A 24,994-nucleotide genomic window follows, 5' to 3' on the forward strand; every position below is an offset into this window, starting at 1 on the left:
TTGTCAAAGTCTCAGTGTAATACATAATCACAAGTTTCTTGTTGCATGGCTTAGTCTCAGTTTAAGGAACACCACATTGTATCAGTCAAAGCATTATGTGAGGTCTCATGTTCAAACACAAGGCATTGTTTGAGGTTCAGTTGTCAGTCACAGAGCATTGTTGCATGGTTTAGTGTCCTAGAGAAGGCTTAGTGGGTGAATTCAGCTCCAAACACAAGGCATTGTTTGAATCCTCAGTAACAGACGGTGATGAAACCACTCTGTCTTGGTTATATGTCCCTACATCGGGAGACTATCCAGCAGAACCCTTGAGTGAAACACTGGCAGAAATACCCACTTAACCTTTTTTTATCCAACCCCGGGACACTTTGTGCTGTATAAATATAAAAAGAGCTGTTTAATTTGGGAGCAAATGGATTGGGAGTGTTTCCACCTAGAGGGCAATCGGTTAGTGTGGCCATGGAAATGAACTCATTTACTCCACAAATCTGTGAAACTGACATACAAAACTCAATGCCTGTGTAACCTTAACCTAAACATTAAAGTACAGGAGCTTTCTCCTTGTGGTTTAGCTATTATCTTCAGGTGGTCCATTAGTCCCTTTTATTTCCCCATAGTCTCTTTATTGGGTTATCCATTCTTACACAGTACCGGAGCAAATGCTATAGTAGTTTTATAACTCTGAAGCCTAGCTAGATCTCTAACCTTTTTACCTGCCCACTATCGCCATCCGCATCCCAATTAACTCTTCCCTGTTTAGCCCTAATTTCTTTGCACTGTGAAATGAACATGGCCTTTATTCCTGAAAATTATTTGTGAACAGGCGGAATAATTTACTTTATTTATAGGTACATTCTTTGTATTTGCACACCTAGATAAAGCCTTATTAACAGCGTGTCGTACTCAATTTATAGTGGTGCATAATTCTATCCCCAATTTGGGTTTAGATATGTGATATGAATATGCTGTCCTATGTGCCATGAAGAGTTAGTAATGACAGCCTGCTCAGAACTGTCCTTTCACCCATGCTGCTAAAGGTTTGCATTGCAACATCAGTTCACTGTGCTTCCGCCTCTCTAACTACTTTAATATGTTTGGGGACTGGTCAGTAAATGAATATGCCGGAGAAGCCCGAAAGACGAGGGCGGAATGGCGACCCCTGATTTTGAACTTTACTACTTGGCTGCGCAACTGCAGATCTTTACACAGGAGATAGCGAAGGTATATCGAGGCCCGGAGAGCGGGAGAGGCGGGGGCACACAGCGCCATGTTCTGGCCTATATCGCTTTGCAGCAGAGAATCGCTCTTAGGAATCTGACGCCCGAGGAGCGGACGTTCAGGCTCTGCTGGAACCGATCCCAGCGTCGCGCGGGGGTGCAGCACCCGTATGCCCCAGAGATACCCCTGGGAATGCTAACAGCACTCCCTCATGGAGGAGATTGGTCGCAGTTGCAGAGTTGGGAGGACGCGGGCATACAAGTGGTTGGCGACCTCTACGAGGACGGGGCCCTTGTCCAGTATCAGGAGTTGCAGGAAAAATTTGGGCTACCTACAGGGGAATACCTACTGCATGCTGCGGTGACTAGGGCCATCCAGACGCACTGGAAGGGTGGACTTGCGGAACCAACGACGACCATGGCCTGTCAGTACACCATGATGGCAGCCGGAACCTATAAGGCAGTGACATGCTTGTACTCCAGAATGCTCCGGGAATACCTGCCGCCACTGACGATGTTAAAGGCCAAATGGGAAACGGACCTTAACAGGGAGATCCCTGAGTCGACTTGGGCTCAGTTAGTGAGACGAGCTAAAAATAGCACGAGAAACGCGCGCTTTCAGCAGATACACTTTTACGTGCTACATAGAGCTTACATGACCCTGGGCAAAATCAAGAAGTATTTTGGAGCTGCCAATGCGGCATGCCCGAGATGCGCTTTGGCTGGAGCGGAGCTGGAACATATGTTGTGGTCCTGCCCTAGCCTCCGGGAATATTGGCAAGCGATTGGTGACACTTTAACTGAAGTGACGGACAGGACATTGCAATACGATATAGCAGTATGCTTACTCCACTGGTTTCCGCACACGCCCAAAAATAAAACCACAAGCAAATTCATATACATGGGCCTGATCATAGCTCAAAGAGATATCACACGACATTGGAAGGCGAGAGTAGGTCCCACACACAGGAGATGGGTCAATGAGTTCTTGAGGTGAGCCGCATGTGACAGCTCGCACCGGTACCAGATGGCTCGCCGTAAACCGAACGATAGAGTCTTGGACACGGCGGCGGCCTGGGAGGCATTGGTACAAGCCCTAAGAGATAGCACACTACAGGAGAATGAGGTTGACCTGGACGGGGACGAGAACGGCTCCCGCGAGACACCGGGAACATCGCAAGCCTAGGTAGATACTAGACCCTGTCACCTGATTACACCCATAGATGAGATAGTGATGAGAACTTCTGAGTCGGTGGTGGACATTTGGGAGGGGGGGAGGGATGGGACATTGGGAACAGTTAGTAAATGTTGGGAGACTCAATAGTGGGGAGTAGTGGAAAAGCAGACGAGTACATTTCCAAGAGAGAGGATTACACCTGATGCGCCTTACCAGGCCCCGAGACTTCTTCTTTTTATCACCGCCCGACCTCCGGGTTGTGGGCCTCCAGGCTGTGTATAGAAATGATTGGAGATGGTAGAATGGAAGAGCTAAGAGGTGTTAATTCTGTGATAAAACTTTTGTACTGAATGTCGGCAATAAAAACTATTTTTCAAAAAAAAAAAAAAAATGAATATGCCTGAGAAGTCCAAGACCTGTACCCCCTATGTTTATGACTGGGAACATGCAAAAACTGTAAATAAAAAAAATTCCCGTGGCATTTTACGCCTCACAAATGTGCCAATTTCTTTGTGAAACTGGTACATAATTCTTAAATCAAAACTTGGGTATGATAAACCAGTTTTTAATTACTGTGTCTTTACAAAGTTTGACCCTCATTTACAATGTCTGATATTTAGGGACCTGTCATCATGAACACACATACCACCTCTGTCATCATTTAGGTTCTAAAATCATTCAGGCCCTATTCTATTGTGTGTGTGTGTAACTTATTATATTGAATATACACTGTCACTGGCTGTTTTCTATTTTGGTTCTGGGCTATATTGTTTGTTTTTATACATGCTTTATTTTTCTGTATGATTTTCACTTTTGTGAGCACATATGAGCACTGAGCACCTTGATCTGAGGCAGTCATCCTTGGTTAAAACAGGTAATACCATAGGCAATAACATCATCTTAAGACAGGAAGAATTTAACATACTGTAAGGTATAGAACTGTACTCTTTGCCGTGGAAAAAACAAACTTAACTTACTACAAATCGAGGAGGGTCCACGTCTCGCGTGAGCGCCAGGTGGGATAATCCTCGCCTCCGTGTCCTTAACCCCTTCCACGCTCATGACGAGCTCAGCTCGTCATGAGTTACGACGCTCGTACGCTCATGACGAGCTGAGCTCGTCATGTAACGCGGCTTTTAAAAAAACGCAGCGCACAACGGAAAAACCGCTAGCGCGCATGCGGTTAATAGAATTGGAACTTGTCTTCACATTATTAGGCAAATTTTAATTTCATGTCTGGACCGAAGGTGAGGATTATGCTAGTTCAAAGCTTACTCCCCACCAATTGAGCATCTTCCACTTAAAATAGAATGTCTTAAAAGTAGAGTCGTAGGACCCATCTGCTGCGCGCATGAGGTCCTCTAGTCATGCCTCCAGGCAGAAGGCTTTCAAAGCCATTGCTCCCCTTGCCGAATGTGGCCCAAACACTCTGGTATCTATGACAGCTTCCTGCATCACCCAACGGACCCATCGGGCTATTGTAAGGGATTATACTGCTTTGCATGGTTTTCTCAATGTAAAGGTGGACCTCTTCTGCATTTTCTCATATGCTTAGAGGCAGCGCACTGCACATAGTTTGGGGGAGTTAGTGAAGGCTGGGTAAGTTATGGTATGAGTATTTGACTTGATATGTCTACTTACCTTAGAAACTACCCAGTCTGAGGAAAATACCCTGGCAGTAATATCCAAGGCCTGCACACATGAAACCCGTCTGCACGAAACAAAGGGATAAAAACGTATTTGGTTGCCATGACAGGAAAAGGTTCAGAACGAAGTTCACACCCCCAAAGCACTGCGTAACATGGTTCTGGAGAGAGAGAGAAAGGTGAATGTCTCTGAGCAGTCAGAAAACAAAATGATGTTCTAATACAGGAGGATCCATCGATGGGAGTTCACCCTGCTGAGATAGTGGACCTGGGCGCTTTAATCGAACGATATTCTAGCGTGACAGAAAATTCAGTACTTGCACTACATCGGTGCCCACTGGATCCAAGTCCTGTCGCTGACACCAACGTACCCATCTCTTCCAAGAAGAGCAGTATTGTTTAATAGTACTGTCTGCCTAGTTCCTGGACAGGAGAAATTCAGCTTGTCTTTAAAAGGCCTGAGACGTCCAGCTTTACCTGATATCCACCATGCCATCAGCGGCAGGAAGCCCTGTGTTACCAGCCGATGCAGCATTAGATCCGGATTTAACAGAATGTGAGGAAACAGGTCGAGTCGGATTGGAAAGTCTCAAGAAAGTTCCAAAAGTACCTGAAACCATACTTGCGACCTTCAAATGGGGGTTATCAAGATCCCCACCGCCCCTTGCTGGCAGACCCCAGACGATGTCCGGGTGATCATCGAGAAGGGGAGAAAGGCATAACCCTGCTCCCAATTCCAATCTTGGAGAAATGTGTCTGTCGCCGTCACCTGTGGGTCTGGTCACCAGTTGAAGAACCGTGGCAGCTGGTGATCGAGACACGACACAAATAGTTAGTTTGAAAAAGGGCCCCAGGTGTCGGCTAGCAGACGTAAGACCTGAGGGTCCAGCTTCCATAAACTCGATCATGGAGGTGCCTGGAGTGCCAATCTGCTACCTAGTTGGCCTGGCCTGGAAGGTACTCCACAGTGACGGAGATGTGATGTTCCAGACAAAAGCTCCAGAAACTTTTGCCATGTGTGCAAGCGTGCATGATCTGGTGCCTCCCAGATGACTTGATATATCCTGCTGCTGAGACGTTGTCCATTTTTAACAGGACACAAGACTGTATTTGATCCTTGGTCCAGCACAGGACTGCGAACAATCTGGACAGAAGCTCTAAACAATTCATGTGTAAACTCTGTTCTTTTGGTGACCAACTTCCTTCTGTAGAGAAATCCCCACATCGGGCACCTAAGTCGGACCTGCTGGAATCCAATTTGATGACCAGGTCGGGAGCGGAACCCTGCCTTTCCATGCTACAATATGGGTAAGCCATCATCCTATTTCTCTCCCTTACCTCATCCGTCAGGGGCACTGACTGGGCGTATATCAGACCCCTCTTCGATAATGCGCTCTTAGACTCTGTAGGGCCCGATAATGGAGTAGTCCTAGGTAGATTGCTTGGATCAAGGAAGAGAGGAGGCCCACAAGGTGGACAATCTGCAGGAGGGACCTGCAAGACTTTGCTAGTGTTTTGCGGAGTTTGTGCTTGATATTCGCCATCTTCAGAGATGGAAGACTCAGGGATGCTGTAGTAAAGTCTACGGCGAAGCCCCTTCAGGGCCTATAATGCCAGTACAATCCTGCAGGGCGTCAGCGTGAGTAGGGCGTAATACAGACTCCAAGCGGGGGTGTTTAGTTATGTTCTTGTCCAACCTGTCTTTCCCTCCCTACCAAGTCTACTATAGTGAGGGGCGTACTTTAAAAATAGCCTTAAATAATATAATGGTAATAATTTAACATCTAGAGCTGAAATGATGACAACGTTTTTCCTAAACTTGGTCTAAACTAGCTTGAGCTGCGTCTAATAGGACTTTTTCTAAATACTTGGAGCTGAGGAGTTTCCACATTTTCTAGAAGTTTATTTAGGTAAGGTAACAGCGATAATGGACAATAATTTGCTAGATGCCCATCATGTAAGGTTTTTTCATATTGACCCACAATTGCTGATTTAAAATTGTGGAGACTACTCCGATAATGAGTGATTTATTGGTAATTAGCTCTATGGCTGGTATAATAGGATGATTTAAAATTAGTTTTAAAGCCACTGGTGAAATATTGAGAGGAGAGCTCCAAAGCCTTTTGGCACAGATCAGTTGCATGTAGTTCTCCATGGATTTTAGAGCGGATCGGGAGTCAACAGAGTTAACATTAACAGTTGTTTTTTTTCTGTAATTGGGTGCTAGAGCTTTCCTGGATTTACTCACTTTTCATGGAAGAACTTCGATAAGGAGTCCACTAACTCCTGGGAGGGATGAATTATACTGCAAGAAGTAGAGAAGTAATTTAAAGATTGAATATTTCTAAACATTGCTTGAGGAGAGTTTGTTGCCATAACTATATTTTATGAGTAAAAGGCTGTTTTGGTACATCTAATCAGCCAGTTATATCTTGCATTTGTTTAATATAGAACAACATATCTGTGGGACTATAGCTTTTGCGCAAGATAGGTATGCCACAATCTCCTTGATATACTACATAGAACTGCAGTTTAGTCACATCGCTAGTGAAATTTATTTACTTGGTGGGTGAAACTCAATGGGAGGAATATGTGCAAGTCACAGACTTTTATCCGTGGCTCACAGAAAAAACGATGTCTTGTCTCAGATCCCTCACCTCCCAGACACCATGGCCGAATTCACAAGATTATCATTATGATACATAGGACAAGACATAGATTAGAGCTTTGTAGGCAATGTATGAAGCCACGTGGTGACCAGACCTCCATAGCAACCCCAGAGCTCATGCAATTGGGTGGTATCCGACGTCTTTTGACCAGGAACTGGACTTATGCCAAAAGAACAACCTAATTTACAGTTGTGGTAAGGGACGTCACACCATACAGTGTCATTCAAAGAAATTGCATTTGTTGGGAAACAAATCTGTAGGCGAACTGACAGGCAGGTTTCCCAATCCACCCTACACCGGAAAATAGTGACTTAAATCCCTAACACTCAAAATTACCTATATATCTCTATAGATCTATCATTCTATCTCTCTATCTATCTATCTATCTATCTATCTATCTATCTATCTATCTATCTATCTATCTATCTATCTATCTATCTATCTATCTATTCACTCAAAAAACCATAGGTTTCAGGGAAGTTATAGTTAGAAATTAGCATTTAAAACACCTTTGAAATTCACTGAAAAAACCACAGGTTTCCGGAATGTTATAGGTAGTTGGACATTTCACTCGTACAAAACCAGAGAAATTCGCCCGTTATAGTTAGTTGAGATAACTATAACTCGCGCCCCCGCAATGCACTGCTGATGACGTCACATATTACATCATTTATGACATGGTCAGTGACATCACTGATGACATCATCCACGTGATAATCTGATGCACCTCCTCACACCGTAATATATCCTTTGATTCACCCACTCTAAAATACAGACTACCTTTTTCGAAACCATAGACACACCAATATCAGTTACTACATACCCACCCACTGATTCCTAGGTCTACACACATATCCACTCATTCGCCAATACAGTCACTCTAACATGCAGTCAGTCATCAATACAGCACTATCATATGCACTCATACACCTAAACAGACACTCACACATCGCCACTCATCCATAGAGTTACTCACACACCTAGTCAGTCATGCAAAGAATCAATCACACTCCCATTTACTCACCTATACAGTTATACACACACCAACTCACTTATTCATACAGAGACTAACATATACTTACTCTCTTATACAATCACTGATACAAGCACACACCCATCCATCCAGCCACTCTCACAATCACTCACTCTCACATATAGTCATTTATATACTCCAACACTCACATATACTGCCTGTCACATATGTCATTACTCCCACATGTACCACTGAGACATCCATTCGCTCACCTACACACCTATACATACACTCACCCACCCATACAGCCCATCACAGATGCACTCTTGAACCCATAGACCCAGTAAATCACCCACTCACACATCTATGCACAGAGTCACACAGCCCCCCACCCACCCACCCACCCACACAAACACTCGGGCACCCATACAGATACTCAGACAACCAATCAATAACCCATATAGACACTCATGTAGCTACTCACAAACCCATGCAGCTGCTTACACACCAACTGGCAGACTGATGCAGACATTCACACAGTTTAGTCAGTAACCTATGCATTCAGCAAGACAAGTTGAATCACTCACTTATACAGTCAGTCGCGCACCTACTAAATCATCCATTCAGACACTTATACACCCACTCATTCTTCAATATACCTTGGCATATATATATATATATAAAACATATTTAAACTTTACAGAAACACAGATTCAGTGGATGATGTCATCAGTGATGTCACTGACCATGTCATGAATGATGTAATATGTGATGTCATCAGCAGTGTATTGTGGGGGGGGGAGTTATAGTTAGCTCAACTAACTATAACGGGCGAATTTCTCTGGTTTCTCTGGTCAGTGACATCACTGATGACATCACTGATGACATCTCCAATGACATCACTTGTGACATCATCCACACTCACACATCTTCTCACTGATTCATAGAGCCCCTCGCACATCAACTCGCCCATACAGCCACTAATACAACCACTAACTCACATATACAGCCACTCATGCTCCTTCTCCCTGACCAATATAGTCCACACACATCCAGTCATACAGACATACAGACACTTACACACCCACTCATACACCCATACAGACATTCTCATAGTCAGTTACCCATTCAAATTCATGCCTACTCACTCCCCCATAGTCATTCACTCATCCACTCACTCACCCATATAGTTACTCACACATCCATTCACTTACTCTTAGATATACTAACACATCTACTCACCCACCTGTACAGTCTTGGGTGCCTTGTCCTGCCCTAAGAGGTTTAATTAATCGAGGTGGTGCCAAGGGTGCGAGTGCCTTATGGAACTTATGGAAACTCTGATCTTAAAAGACCTCAACAGTGGCGACACACCTCATCCCCAGAAAACTTCAGTGAATTCCCAATCCACAGGGTCTCAACATCCAGCCTGGAAGTACTGGATGTCATGAGAAGGATTCAGGAGGATCCGTATAATAATTTAATGTATTCTTGTTTATTTATTCTTATCCTTTTCAGATTTAGACCTTTCATGTTTGTTTTTCTGATGTGATTTTCAACATTAAGTTAGAGGCCTACCATTGTGATTAGATGTGCCCGACGTAGGTTAAGGCAAGCCTTATTTATACCACATTATCACTGACTATTGAAAAACAATGTTGACTAATGTTAATTTTATGTAACTTTGTGATGATATCCTAAAATCTGGCATGGATTAGACCCTGGTCCTCTTGCTCTGCACTTGATGCCCCTGATTTATCAGTCTGTGGAGTACTAGAGTTAACCAGAATATCGCTTATGCTACAGACTCATCTTTTGGCCACCTGAAAGGGCCATTGCCTGCACTGTTCCCCACAGGGAAGATTCTAATTTCAAGTTGTTATAGTTTGTATATCTCTTTCTAATCCCAAGAGAAGATCACACCTTTTCAGATGATTCAATCCTGACACCTCATACCTCAGATAAGATACTCTGTTATGAGTAATGTCAGTGGACCTGCAAATATTAGTACTGGTTCCTGTTATACTCCTTTGTCGTCAAGACATGTGATCAGAAATTACATATTGACTTGTTAGTAGTAGGTGACTGTTGTGCAATAAGAGGCAAAGCAGATTTTTTTTAAAGCTAGGCTTTTCTTTTGGCTATACATTTTCTTTCTTCGGAAGCTGAAGGAGAGGAAATTCGATTTCAGAATTTTAAAAAGTCACTTTTGTGGCATGGGAACTAAAAGTACAGCTGCTACAGATGTAAAACGCCCATCCTGTGGCATCTTGCTTCCCATTGAAACCCCCTCCTCAGCTTTCTAGTTGTGAGCCCATAGTCCGAGGCTTTCAACTTGGTTAACAACTTGGATGCTGTCAGACTTTCATCATTCTTTGGAAGAGTGTTTCTCTATTGCCTTCACATTTAGGATACTTTCAAAAATGTGTGGATGTTGGCATATTTGCCCTGCATTTAGGCTGCAATTTTTCCTCGGTTGAAGGAAGGTAATTTGATATGTGGTATGGACTTAAAGGATACGTATTTCTAAATTCCCATCTGCAACTGCCACAGAAAACTCCTCATGTTTGTAATGGACCAAACCCATTGCCAGTATAGAATTCTACCATTGGGTTAAAATCAGCCCCCAGAAATTTTTCGAAGTGTGTGGCAGTAGTTGTGGCACATACAAGGAAAAGGAAAATTGTATATATTGCCAGTAGATAATTGGTTAATCAAAGCCAGAAACTCACAGAAAGTGAGAAAATATTTTCAAACCATTTTGAAACTCATCTATAGAAGTCAAAGTCAGACACTGTTCAGAAACATATTTGCAGTGAACTCATGACACCATACAAGGAAAAGTGTGGAGAGAGAGTATCTGTTGTACTGTTAAAGTGTCACCAACTCCAAATGATGTAGAATCCAATGACAAGTCAGATCTCATTTTATGCTTATTCGTAATTCCCAGGTTGTACATGTGCCCTCTACAGCAGTTTATGGAATATTAGTGTAGTCAGAATCGTGACTCCAGGAAAGACCAAATTCTTATATGCCAGGACGTCTTATAGTCTCTAACTTGGTGGAACAGATGTTGCACTTTCCCTTGGTAAGCCCATTTGTATAACTGTCCCGCAACTCTAACAGTAGTCATGGATGCATCGTGGAATGACTGAGCAGCACACTTTTGCATTCTAAGAGTACATGGTGCCTGGTCAAAGAAGGATTTTTTTTTTTTGCAAAGCTAAGGAGTTAGGTCCCGGGACATGGGGTAGGCTGGACCTTATATTATCAAACCACACACAAAGTGCCTACACCATTCTAACTTTGTATATGCTTTAAGGAACAAACAAAACTAATTCTTAGTCCGTTCGGGTACCTTTATTTATACCCTTTAGAATTTTCAATTATTTTATGGTTTTCTTTTATTTTCATGTATGAAAAGAAACACTAATACATTCAACAAAATCTATACATATATACAACAATATTTTACATACACATATATACAGTCCGTGTACTAATTTCAACTAACAAATAATTAATCTTTGTGAGTTTTATATTCAAAACTGATCAATATACAAAACAATATCCAAACAATTCAACGGACAAAGTCAAAATAGAAAAGAGGTAATTCCACCACAGGGCGACCAATTGCGAACCCAGCATTTGCTGGTTTCCACAATGGATGATATTAATCCCTCCTTCACATATGCTGACGCGTTTCGAATCCGGGGAAACAAGTTCCCGGATTCTCCTCAGGGCTTTGTCACTTCTGTCTGTAAGATGTATAAAAACAATAAAGTTTTGTTTAATGATTTTGGAAAATACTTCCCTATCTCTACTTTTCAGAGTACTTATGATAAAGCAAGAATGTACCTGTCAAAGAAGGAGGCACAATACCATAGCAACCTATTGGAGCTCAGGGCACTTCGTCCAGCCCTTCAAGCCTGTCTTCATGCAGCTCAAAATTGTGATGCAAATGCACAGCAGATACACAACGTATTTGCTCAATAAACAAAGGGGACCAGATTGTCTTGAGAAGCACAACCAATATGGAAGTGCTTCATTCCAAGAAGTTTGACCATCAAAGCCATGTGTGTGTGTTAGGGACACAGAACAGTTAAGCAAATCTTTTAAGCAGAATATATGAAGAAACCATGAGTGGGTACTAAATGACAGTGTTCTAGCACACCTTTTTGCTGATTGGGGCACCGCATAAATAGACCTATTCGTAATGACAGAAAACACTAAGGGCCAGATGTAGGTAATTCTATTTTACCACTTCTTAAATACCGAATCATACCGATTCGGTATTTAAGAAGTGGTAAACTAGAGGGGGGGATGTAGGTAATACAGACTCGGTAAATACCGAATCGTTAAGATTCGGTATTTACCGATTCTGTAAATACCGATTCGGTAATGCCCATTGATTCCTATGGGCATTGAAGCCCATAGGAATCAATGGGCATTACCGAATCGGTATTTACAGAATCTGTAAATACCGATTTCAGCAAGGGTGCAGGGGGTGTCACTTTGACACCCTCTAGCACCCCAAATACAGGCATGTGTGCCATGTGGCACACAGACATGCCCTAAGGGCATGTCTGTCTGTCACATGGCATAGGTGTGCATGCACACATGTGCATGCACACCTGGATTCGGTATTTTACCACCCAATTGGATTGGGTGGTAAAATACCGATTCTGAAAGGCCTTTGGGACTCAGAAGAGTCCCACCTACATCTGGAAATTACCGAATCGGTAAAAATACCGATTCGGTATTTTACAGATTCGGTAAATGTACCGATTCGGTAAATTTACCGAATCTGTAAAATGATGCCCCTACATCTCAATCACCAAATACCGGTCGGTAACGGCCGAATTCGGCCGTTACCGACCGGTATTTGGGCTCCTACATCTGGCCCTAAATGTCAAGACTTTGGATCCAGGTATCCACAATCAGGGTGGGTGCCTGTGAAATACTCTTTTTATGCACAGATTAGAAAACTTTCGGTACCCTTTCCCCCTTATTTGTCTGACGTCTGCCCAGACAGACAATGTACAAGAAGATCCTGATTACACCAGAAAGGCAGAGACAGTTGTTGTACATCAATGTACTTCAAATGATGGAAAAACCTCACAAGAGGCTGCTATTTAGGCCAACTTTTTGTCTAGGGGCCAGAGGCAAATACTGCATCCAAACTTCACATTCTTGAATTTGGCAGCATGCCTCCTGAACGCATTCAGTTTTGGGCATTTGAATCTGCCCAAAGATTATCTGGACGTTATTAAAGAATCAAAAAACATGTTTCAAGATCTAATTAAGCTCTTAATTGGAAATATTTCTGTCTGTGGCTAGTGCTGTTTATAAAAAAAAGACATCATTTACAGAAACCATTTTTCATATTCCAGTTATTATGGAGTTCTTAAATGGTCTTAGAAGGCTCCTTGGTGCTCAACCTCTTCTTAGCCTCCCTGCTTCCTTCCGCCGTATGTGCTTCCTTTCACCGTATGTTGTGGAAGATAGTTTTTCAAAATGCCATTACTTCTGTGTATGGTTAGTGGGATCCACGCCCTTTCTGTGCTGGGTGGAGTTTTATATAGTGTTTTATCCTGATTGTGTTACTATGAGAACTCAATATAAACGAATGAAACTTCACTCGACAACAGATTGCACAGCATAAATCAACTTTTCATATTATAAACAACAATTTATTCATGTCTGATTAACAAACCCTACAAAAAATGATTTATTTGCATCACACTGTGCATTATGTATTGTCCGGATCAAACTATATTAAAAAAACACGCAGAGGTAAAAGTAAAGGGACAGGACAGCCGTAATTTGAGGAGCAAGACGAAAATACAATCATAAACATCTCTTCTACCACCGTAACACCATTCCATAGATGCACATTAAACAAAGCTACATCGTTTGTACCAACGTATCACACGAACAGTTTGGAGATTGAAATTTCTATTTTCAAGTTTATGCGCAATCTGAGACCACAACATTTTTTTAATAATGTGGTACAGAGATCTGAAATGGTGAACTTGGAGATTCAATGCAAGATGATGCACCCTATAAGGAGTTCAAGCCATGCAGCACATTCATGGCGCTGATATCCCATAAGTTATAGGATACATTTGAAAGCATGGTGAAACTGGACATTGCCAAACTGAATTTACAACCCAAGATTTGATCCAATTCACCCAAAAATGAAGCAAGAACAATCAAACAATTGGCGAATAACGCAGAGCTAACGTTTCAAACAGCGGATAAGGGCGGAGCCCTAGTGATCACGGATACTTGTTTTTATGAACGAAAAGTGTTGGAACATCTTCAGGACAAAAATACATACTTGCAACTGGATGAAGATCCCACTAAAGAAATAATGGATACGTTGGTTCTATTTTGGCAGAAGCGATGCAGAATGAATGGATCTCCATAAACACTCGCAATTTCTTGCATGTTCAACACCCAAGATGTCCTGTTTTATACATGCTCCCAAATGTCCATAAAAATCTGGTTGACCCACTGTTTCGTCCCATAGTATCCGGATGCGGTTCAGCTTTTGAAACTCCAGGAAAATACATAGATCCTTTCTTACAATGATTCGTTCAGAATTGGAAAACTTATATTAAAGATACTACACATTTCTTCCAACTTATGAATCATCTAGACTTGCAATCATATCAGGATTGGCTATTAACATAACATATTCTATTTACAGATCAGCGGCATTTCGATGGGCTTTCCCGGGGACAAGCGTTTGCCAACATTTTCATGGCCAAGTTTGAGCAAGACCATATTTTGTCTGACATGGAGTGGAGTTCTAATTTGGTCTTCTACAGAAGACTTATTGACGACATCTTTTTAATTTGGAAACAATCACTATCGGGTTTGGAGAGCAAAATTCAGGAACTTAATGACAAAAATCCCCAGATCAAATTTTCACATACGATCAGTAAACACAACATATCATTTTTGGATGTGCAAATTACTAAAGGCACAGAGCATCTGTAAACATCAGTTTTCAAAAAAGAGACTGACAAAAATAATTTACTATTATTTACAAGTTTTCATCCTTCGAGTCTTGTTAGGAATCTGCCATACTCTCAATTGTTAAGAATAAAGAGGATTGAATCATCAGAATCCTCTTTACATCAAGCTTTGGGGAGCCAAATTAGAATTTTTCAACAAAGAGGGTATCCAACTTGCATTTTGGATAAAGCCATAGATAGACTTCAGAACACCCAATGGCATGATTTACTTAAAATTCAACAAAAGAAGGAACAGATTCGCATGGTCTTTCTATCTAAATACTCCTCCCAATCAACAGCAATAAAAAGAATTATCAAAAAAAGATGGGAGATTCTCCAATCAGATCCGGAATTCAATCGCATATTTGATGAACCATCAGTATTTGCACATCAGAGGAGTAGAAATCTAAAAATTACTAAAGAGCCCAAAAATTAACATGGATCAAGTCCCATCAGGGATGCGCAAATGTTTCAATTACCTAAATTGCAACAATGTAATGCCTGACAATTGCATGCATCATCCTCATTCAGGATTACCAATCACATTAAGGTATTCCGGAGACTGCAATTCGTCCAATGTAATTTACGGGATTAAATGTCCCTGCGGTTTGATGCAGGTTGGGAAGACCGAAAGGAAAGTTAAGACTCGAATTACAGGGCACAAAAGCACTATTCGAACTCACAATATTAAGTCTAATTTAGTAACACACTGGAATGAACATCATCATACCATAGCACAGCTAAGATTCTCTATTTTAGAAAAAACAGAAGTGAAAGTTGGTCGTGACAATGCCAGGGTGTTGTCACAACGAGAAATATGGTGGATAATGAAATTTCAGACCATGACCCCTGGGGGACTGAATGACAAAATGGAAAGAATTTGTTTTTTTATAATAAATTGATTTGGATCATGATGTTTCGTTTCGAGGGCTCTTATATTGGGTCCTCTTTCCTTCCTCGCTCCGGGTGATTATATGTAAACAATGATGGCAAAAAAGGACTTGGAGGGGAGAATTTTCTCTATTCTCCCAATTCACATTATTTTTATTCGTCCATATTTGATTATTTAGATATTCAATTTTGAGCACTAATTAGTGTAATTTTCCACATAGTGGTTAGGTTCTCTGAGTGGTGTTTATGGTAATCAAAATGATAGAGGGAGACACTCATTTTCACTTAGTGCATGGCACAATCTGTCATTGGCGTGTCTTGGAGTAATGTGAGTAATATGAGGAGCATTCTGTTCTACTGCAGCAGCAGCAGATTAGACACATGTTAAGATGGCTGACACAGGCTGAGGAATTGGAGTCCCTCATCTAGGTTGTCAATATTTGTGCGTGAAAGGAATAAACTCAGACACTACGAGATGGCCACCAGAAGTTGTGGTGGAGTAGTCCTTCGTTACTGTCAGCACAGGTTTAAACCTTGCTGGAATTGTTGATGCATGAACATCGTTAGCCAGCTCTTGGCAGTTACACGAGATACATCGGAGCAGTGGTAAGATTAAGGGCCAGATGTTGATAGGCTTTTACCGGTCAGTAACGGCCGAAATCGTCCGTTACCGACCGGTAAAAGCCTTTTCCTATGTAGGAGACTATTTTACCGATTCGGTAAATAACGATTCGGTATTTACCGAATCATCATTTACCGATTCGGTATTTACCGAATCGGGAAATGAGATGTAGGAAGCACTGTAAACAGTTCTTCTGGGCTTTAAGAATTCGTTATTTACCACCAACTATTAGTTGGTGGTAAATAAGGAATTCCTATGTAAATGCATAAATGTGCATTTACACCTGTGCCATGTGACAGACATACATGCCCTTAGGGCATGTATGTATGCCACATGTGCACACCAGCACTAATCAGAGGTGCAACAGGGTGTCAAAGTGACACCCTGCCACCCTTGACTTTTTCCCAATCTTACCGAATCGGTAATTACCGATTCGGTAATTAACATTCATTAGGAATTAATGGCAAATACCGAATCATTACCGATTTGGTAAATACCGAATCTTAACGATTTGGTATTTTTTACCGATTAATTACCTACATAGGATTTACCGAGTCTAAAATACCGAATCGGTAAAATTCGGTATTTTAGAATCGCTAAAACCTATTTACCTGCATCTACCCCTTAGTTCTTCGTGTTGGGGAAAGGGTTCCTTAGCATTAAATACTGTCAATTTGACCTTGAATTATGTGTCAACGTAGGGATTTCATGCTATCACAGGTGGGGCATTGCCTGCGAGTGATCTCGCAGTTGGGAACAAGCTGTCTGCAGCGTTACTGCTGTAGTTTAGAGGTACTCAATCTTTTTATTATAGTTTGGCGGTGGTATCGGCAGAATCAACCCGAGGTAACAGCAATGTTAATATTGGGTGTATTACATTACGGATTAGATGCGGTTTTTGTTCAAAGGAGGCAAATAAACTATGAATTCCAACGTCCATGTGCTCCGAGTAAGTGCCCTATGAGGTTTGTTGTCGCGCTGGTTTGTGAGCTTGAATTGTTCACATGACCATACACAGATCGTAAGGAGTGTATAATTTTAGCACATACAAAGTTCGGCACACTTCGTGTTTAGTTCACACAATTGAGTTTTCAACTAAAGTTTCTCAGATGATGGCCCTCAACACTTGGGTTTTTTCATTTCTCGTGGTTCTTTGTGGGTCAGTGTTTGCGCTATGGCGGTTCGGTTTAGTCAACTCGAAGGCATGGAGTTGTCTCACAAAACATTAATTCATTTCAAGTTTTCTTTTTGCCATGATTGGTTGCATTGGGAGATGGGGTTTCTATCCCTGTGCGCTGATTTTGTAACAGAGGTTATTACAACAATATGCTATAAAAAGATGTTTGTTATTTCCACAGAGCCCCTGAAGAAGGGATGGTTAAAATCCCGAAATGCATTGGGCTGGGCTATGACATAAGGAAGACAAAAGCTGGAATTGTGGATTGAATTTTTGTTTGTATTTTGGAGTGTTGTTGTTAATTCATGCAAAAGGACATTGTTCATTCATGTACACAGATACAGGATGATCAAAATGTTTATGTTAAACAATGCATAATGCACAGTGTGATGCAAAAAAATCATTTTTTGTAGAGTTTGTTAATCAGACATGAAAACATTGTTTGTCACAGAAAATCTTGAATTATGACCTATGACTTAGTTTAATGAGTTTCATAAAAGACGCCTTATATTATATCAGGATATTAGAACGACCTCATATGTCCTCTGGTTTAGGACCGATTTCCAAATCAAGTTAAAATTACAGTTCTAACACAGCAAGTTGCATACAATTTTCAAAACAAATGTTAAATAAAAGCCCATTAGAAATTTTAAAAAGTGAACGACAAAAACTGTAGAATATTAGGTCTGCTCCAAATGTTGACCTGATTGTCTCCGCCAAGGTCTCTTCACCACTATACCTGCTCTGAACGGACGTTTCCAGGCCCTCACATACTGCTGTGACAGACGGGGGAGCAGAGCATAACCTAATCGATTAGCACCAACTTGTCCCACATAGGTGTGCCCTCTTGGAGCCCTGACTTCTTTAGCGGTGGGTACTCCACAGTTTCTTGAGAGATCCTTCTAGTGTCTCCGTAGTGGGATAACTTATTACATGAGCTTGCGATCAGTGTGTTTCCATTGATTTGCGGATGTATTATTTTTTCACCATTCCTGCTAGTGGAAATACCCCATTCTACTCAAAATAGACGGTGATGCTGATTACTGGCAGTTAGGTTTGAAGAAGGGGGATCTGTCTTATTTTCCTTTTTGCATAGGGGTCTTTAGCATGTACCAAAGACATTCTGAACAAGATTTATTATGATTTTACATCAAAGTTGGGTCACTTTTGTGGTGCAGCCCTGACAAAAAACCATGTTTGGCATTTACTAAGCCATACAAAGCCACTATACCTGGTTTAGTAAATACAGGGTACTGCTTTCCTTACTTTGCATTGGGTAGGCGGTACATGAGTAGAGGATGGAGGTTTCCATGCATCCACCGATGTATTTTGTAAACCAGGGTAGTACCAAAATGGTGCGTCTACCCGCCAGGGGCATAACAGGGATACATATATTTATTTATCCTTGTTACAACCTCTTTCCATGTGTGTTGCATTCTGCACAAAAACAATCTTACCCGTAACTCAGGCACCCTTTCACTATGGTGCAAGGGTACCTGCGTTGACTGCACCAGCGCAAGGAGAGAGCAGAAATGCTACATATCTTTGTAATATTGGAGCATTCCTGCTCTCTCCATTGCACGCAGCGCAGCAAGTTCCCTTTCTGTGCTGCCTTGTGGGAAAAAACTGGTAAACATGCCCCCCCCCCAGTATTATTTTTATGATACCTTCTGCATCTATCAAGACTTTCCATTAAAGAGTGAGGCATGAGTGCGGTAAGGTTCTGGCTTTTGTTTCTTCAGAGTGGTGCTCACTGTTTGCACACTAAACTTATGAGAAGGCTTTGTAATGTTCCCATTCCTGTCTATAGGAAGGTGGCTGTGTGCAAGTAAGTTACTCATTACTGGCTCTTACAACCATTCATCCAGACTGCCTGTCTGCTTACACTGGACTCCTACAGGACAGTTCAGAACTGGGGATCTGAAACACGCTGGTGTGTCTGGAGGGTGGGTTCGGATATGTACTGGAACTTTGAAGTTCTCTGCCTTCCAACTCTCCTTTCTTCTAAACTTGTTCACCTCAGCTTCAAGTTTTAACCTACTGTATGAAATATGAAATATGTTTGCATTATATAATAAGGTTTTCTTCATGCAGATGGTTCAGCCTTGGCTCGAAGCCCGGTCAGAGGGAGAAGGCCAGAGGGCAGATACAGATCAGCCTCGCCTTCATGCAGATTTTGGATGAAGTTAGCTTGCCCAGGATTACTGAACAGCCCTCCAAGAATTTTTTGATGAATATGATTCGCAGGAAAGTGCCCATAGGCAGAGTAAGCTCTCCCAGTGAGACTTCAGCTTTAAAACCACGCACGGTAAGTTTGATGTACCCTGCTTCTCTACAGTAGGATCACCTTTTAGATATATGTTTTATGTCTGTGTCTTGCAGTGCGCACATAGCACTAAATGTCGTCCAGGTTAGGAAAGCGTATCCATCAGTTTTGGGGTATTATTTCCTTCCCAGTAGGAAGTTCCCAGAAAAGAATGGTCTTGAAGATTTCCTGATTACAGAGGGTGAGATAGAGCTTTGGTGTGAATTGGCAGTTGATTCCAGTGTTGGGGGAGGAGGGCCCAGTGTAAAACGGCCCTTCTCTGTGGAGTGCGTTTGAAATGCTTGGATGATCATAGAGACCAAGCAAAGTTCTTGGTGAATCATTCCTTATTGTGAGGTGTTTAGATTGGGGTTTACTGTAGTGTTAATATGAAATGGTCCAGGTAAAAGGTTTGTAATTTACGCAGAGTTTTTTTTAATTAGATAGCGTCTGTATGGCTGTCACTGATGGGGAGGAGTTTGCCTCTTCTACTGTGCCCCCATAGGTAGGGATTGCACATCAGTTTGTATCTTTTGAAAGTGTTCATTAAAGCTGTTTTTAGGTATCCATATCTACAGTGTGTTATCATAGTCCAGTTTTGCAGTGAGTGCAACTACAAAGGCTGCATGAACATCCATTGTGACATATGGAAGTATGAATCTTGGTTTGAAATTTGGTTTATTTGTTAGTGTACTGATTTGCATGTTCCTGCTGAGGGTGTGGGCCAGGCAGACATTTGTTGGATGTAGTGAAGGACAATAATATTTTTCTGAGGCCGGTATGGCACATGGGAAGACCGGAATTTCCAAGCCATTTACATTTTGAAATGTAAAATGTTTCTCTTGAAAAGCATTTTTGCATAGAAATGCGGGCATATGTGCAGTTAGATTTTGGCCCTCATTACAAGTTGAGGGTTACGTTCCGATCATTTTGCAAATGCTCATTTTCACAACCATCAGAGTTAGGAGGTGTGTAATTATTACACACCCTCGCAGATTTCCCCCGACAGGGCAAACCTTTCAAAATCTATTAGGGTAAAAGTCTTGTAAAAAGTTCGGTATTTTGAAAATTTGAAATAGGAGGTATTTACCACAGGTGGTAAATACCTCAGGATGGGGAGAGGTAATTATTTCATTGCTTACTGGAAAACTACATTACCCCGAGTTACGGTGCTCCTCGTCCTTGTCGATACTGAATGAGCTTGTCCCACCTGTCAACAGCCCGTTACACAAACGTCCTAGTTACACCACTTTTTCTATAACCCTTTAACTATTTTTAGTTAAGCGTATAAATGGCTCCTCCCTCCTTTATGGCTTCAATCCATGTTACAAGCTTTTTAGGTCTCGCCTAGGCAGCGCGCATGCGCTGCTCTAGGAGGATCTTTAGCCATCGGTCTGCACTTTTCAAGCACTGCACTGGTGCTTGTGGTGGCATGCACCTTGCGGTAACGAGCAGCGTTGCGCCACACGCACGAGTGCAGTGCTTGAAAAGTGAAGACTGCTCTCCCAAGCGCGGGTGCGCGCACCACTTGTGGGCTCCATTTGGTTCGCGGCCGCACTTGTTCTTTATTGTTTTCGTGCTTTTTCCAACACCGTTTTCATTCTGCTTCTGCTTCCACGCTCTAATTACGTGATAAACCTTCCACCCTTATCACTTTTATGTGGACGGGTGCTGCGCTAACTGTAAGCAGGGCGCCCGCTTTCATGTATTTTCAAATTACTTTCATGTGGGCGGGCGACCTCGCTAACTGTAAGCACGGCACCTGCTTTCACGTATTTTTTATTTACTTTAATGTCGACGGGCGCCGTGCTAACTGTAAGCATGGCGCCTGCATTCATGTATTTTTAAATTACTTTCATGTGGACGGGCGCCCAGCTAACTTTAAGTATGGCACCCACTCTCATATATTTTTTAATTACTTTATTGAAGAGGGGGGCAGCACTAACTTTAAGCATGGCGCCCGCTTTCATGTATTTTTAATTTACTTTATTGTAGACGGGCACAGAGCTAACTTTAAGCACAGCGCCCACTTTCATGTATTTTGAAATTACTTCATTGTGGACGGCGCAGCGCTACCTTTAAGCACGGTGTTTGCTTTCATGCATTTTGAAATCACTTTTATGCGGACAGGCCGCCATGCTAAAACAAACCGTGACACCCGCATCCATGTTTTTTTTTATTACCATGGCAGCCTGTGAAACTTCGTAGATGGTGCACTTGGATACCTGCTCATTGCTTACTGAATTGTCCCATCAATCGATACTTCCGTTTTCCACTCCTCTCCCCTTCACTGTTTGGTTTTCTCTCACAATCTCGCTCTGCCCCTTTCATCTAACCTCTCCTTTTCACTCTGTCTCCTTCTCGCACTTCCGCCTCCTTCTCTGCCGTTTTCAACCTCTGTCTTCATTCTGTCCTATTTTGTTTTTACATGTTTATTCAGTGGGAACTCGACCCGAAGGTGTCAGAGTGCTTTACATAATACCCTGAGGGTGCAAGAGAGTATCTGTCCCTAATGGTTCACTGCAAGATGTGGTATTGTAAGAGTGCAGGGATCTTACTTCTTGTGATTGTACATGGATAGGCAGTAATAGTGTAGGTTTTCACGGTGCTGTGTGGTACATTTTTATTATGTAATCATACCACCCAGGCAGCAGAAGAGATTACTGTGTGATGATGCCCCAAGAAATAGGGGGCGTGGCCGAGGTCGGTCCAGTATGCCTCTCTCCGCAGCACAGTTTAAACAGAACAGTGATCCAAACATTGAAAACAAGCATTTGCAAAGCAATATATCTCGCATTTGCAAGAGTTTAAGCTATTAGCATTGTGAATGATAATGCGTTTTATTTAGGTTTTAAAAACCAAAACATAAATAAAAGGCATTGTCATTTACAATGCCAATAGCCCAAACTCGGGTAAGTGCGAGACCTATTGCATTGTAAATTCTTGTTCATTTTGTAAGTTCCATTAATTAGGGAGCGAGGGAGCGTCGGACTGGGACGAGGAGCACCGTAACTCGGGGTAATGAAGTTAACTAGTAAGTAATTAAATCATTACCCCCTTGTAAGTGCTCCTAGTCCCAGTCGATACTGTTTGAGGATATACAGAAGCTGCACCACAATCTGCCATACGTCTATTTGATAATGCGTACAATTACTTCATTGCAGCTTGCAGGACACCTGAAGCAAAATGAACAGACCCATCTCCCCAAATCCAAATGATAATTGGATATGAAACTGTTTGGAGTGGACCACATAACGGCCATGCAAATCTCTTGTAGTTAAGTTACCTGGGGGTAACTTAACTACAAGAGATTGCCCATGTTGACATACCTTGTATTGACTGTGGCAGTTTGACTCCTGCTGCCAAGCAGGTTTGTGATACAGCTTGTCTAATCGCTTACTTATTGTGGGAGTTGATATTTTTTTTCCTTTGTTAACTGTTCCATAGAATACAAAAAGAGCACTCAACTTGCTGAAAACTTTTGTTCTTTGTATATAGATTTGGAGAGCTATTTTAAAATCCTGGGAATCTGTACACTCCATGGAAAGGACTGGTAATATTATGTTCGTGGCATGTGTAGCTCTAGATAGACATGCTGTGTATACTCCTGCCATCTAGTGTTGAGCTCGCACATGTGCAATTTTTTTTTTTAACAAGTCTTCAAGTCAGGAGTTATAGTGACTCAACCGATTGCTGGTATTGCGCATGTGCATTTGCTCCGCTGTTAGATTTTTTTCCCGCTGTCGGGTTCAAATGTGTTCCATTGAGCTTCAGGTCGATGTCTCTTAGTCGTCGCCTTTGAACCTCCTCAACTCCTCTTCACCTGCAGGTGAACAATTGCCATGTGTTTATCGTCTGGGTTTCGGCATGTTACTTGTCGGTTTTGCCGACTGCGACTCCTTGTCGACCCTTTTGGAGTCTCGCCTCTCTGGGGCGTATTTCACTGTATTCAGCACAGAAAATATCCTCTTTATAATGGAAAGTCTCCTTGTCAACATTGCCCTCAGTGTCGAGGCAAGAACCCCTGGTCCTACCATCACCGGGTGTATAATCTTTGTCTCTCTCTGAATCACAACAAGGCTTCCTGTTCCTCGTGCCTTGCCTTCTGGTCTAAAAGAAATGCTGCGTTGCCACCAGGCTTGACGTCATGCATCACAAGCTATGGCTCAGAGGAAGGGGGGGCGACACCACTGATCTATTCGGTGACTGGGACATCGAGATCAAACCTCAGCCAGGACTTTGTCCGCCAAGGCACAGATCTTCTCCCCCGAAGTTAGTTCCTTCTCGGAATCCGAAGACAAGAACTTCAGATGGCGCAGGTCCAGATAAAAAAGATGTCATATGAGAGTACAATGCCTCACGCTCCTCCCCGAAATCAAATGGAGGCCGAACCCCACCTTTGAGACAATCATGCCTTGAGGGCTGAATCCCAGCACCAGGCTTCCAGTCTGCTGCTGACTCAGGGCCATGGTTTGCACTGCAAACTCGCTTCGGATTCGGGACCCAGACACCTCCCAGCACCAATGCATACCCTGAGGTTTCAGCTCTCGAATTTCGAATCCGGAGTCGAAAGCACCCTCCTGGCCATCCTTAGCTTGGAGCACCTAAATCTACCTTGTGCCATTTTCCTCTGAAGCCTTCTTCAGTGTCAAAATCGACATCGATACCAGCGGTGCAAAATCCTTTGGCGCTTAATTGCTCGGTGTCCACGGTCTCCGAGGACCAAGACCAGCTGATCTTGCAACAGCTCCATGAGGAGCTCGATGACAGGTAGATGCACATCATGATCCCCCACAAACTGGCATGATATTGACTCAGCCACCTCCAAAGCCTCAAGACCCACTGCCTCCTAAGAGGTAATTGACTTTTGAGGAAGCCATTAGTAACTGAGCTACCAGACTGTCACTTTCCCCTCCATCACCGCCAGTCCCTTTGTCTGAAACAGCACAAAGCTCCCCACATTATAGCTTTGTGGGGGGGATAGTCCAGGCTCTCATGAAGACGCATAGGATGCACCGTTGGACCCACAGCCAAAGTATGACCCATTGGAATAATTATGACATGGGGATACTGATCCTGATCTGTAGCCAGCAAAGCCATACACACCAGATGACACCACATTGTATCATGAGGTTTTTCAGAGGGCAGTCACTTACCATAAGGTGGAGTTGCACAAAACACAGGAGGAGGAAGACTTTGTTGTGGAAACGCTATCCTCTACTCAGTGCTCCATTTAATTTTTCCCATGGTTAAAGGAATATTAACGGCCGCCCCAGAAGTGTTCAAGTAGGC

General features: G+C 42.5%; 1 protein-coding gene across 3 annotated transcripts in view; it reads left to right on the forward strand.

Moving 5' to 3' along the window:
• LOC144768795 (rab11 family-interacting protein 1-like) overlaps positions 1-24,994 on the forward strand; it is a 490,744-nt gene that overhangs the window by 56,111 nt on the left and 409,639 nt on the right. For all 3 annotated transcript variants that reach the window (XM_078652739.1, XM_078652737.1, XM_078652738.1), the window contains one exon: positions 19,492-19,705. In XM_078652739.1, the coding sequence (XP_078508865.1) occupies positions 19,492-19,705 (214 nt within the window). The remainder of the gene's footprint in view (positions 1-19,491; positions 19,706-24,994) is intronic.

This window comes from Lissotriton helveticus, chromosome 7 (genome assembly GCF_964261635.1).
Source record: "Lissotriton helveticus chromosome 7, aLisHel1.1, whole genome shotgun sequence".
Classification (NCBI taxonomy): domain Eukaryota; kingdom Metazoa; phylum Chordata; class Amphibia; order Caudata; family Salamandridae; genus Lissotriton; species Lissotriton helveticus.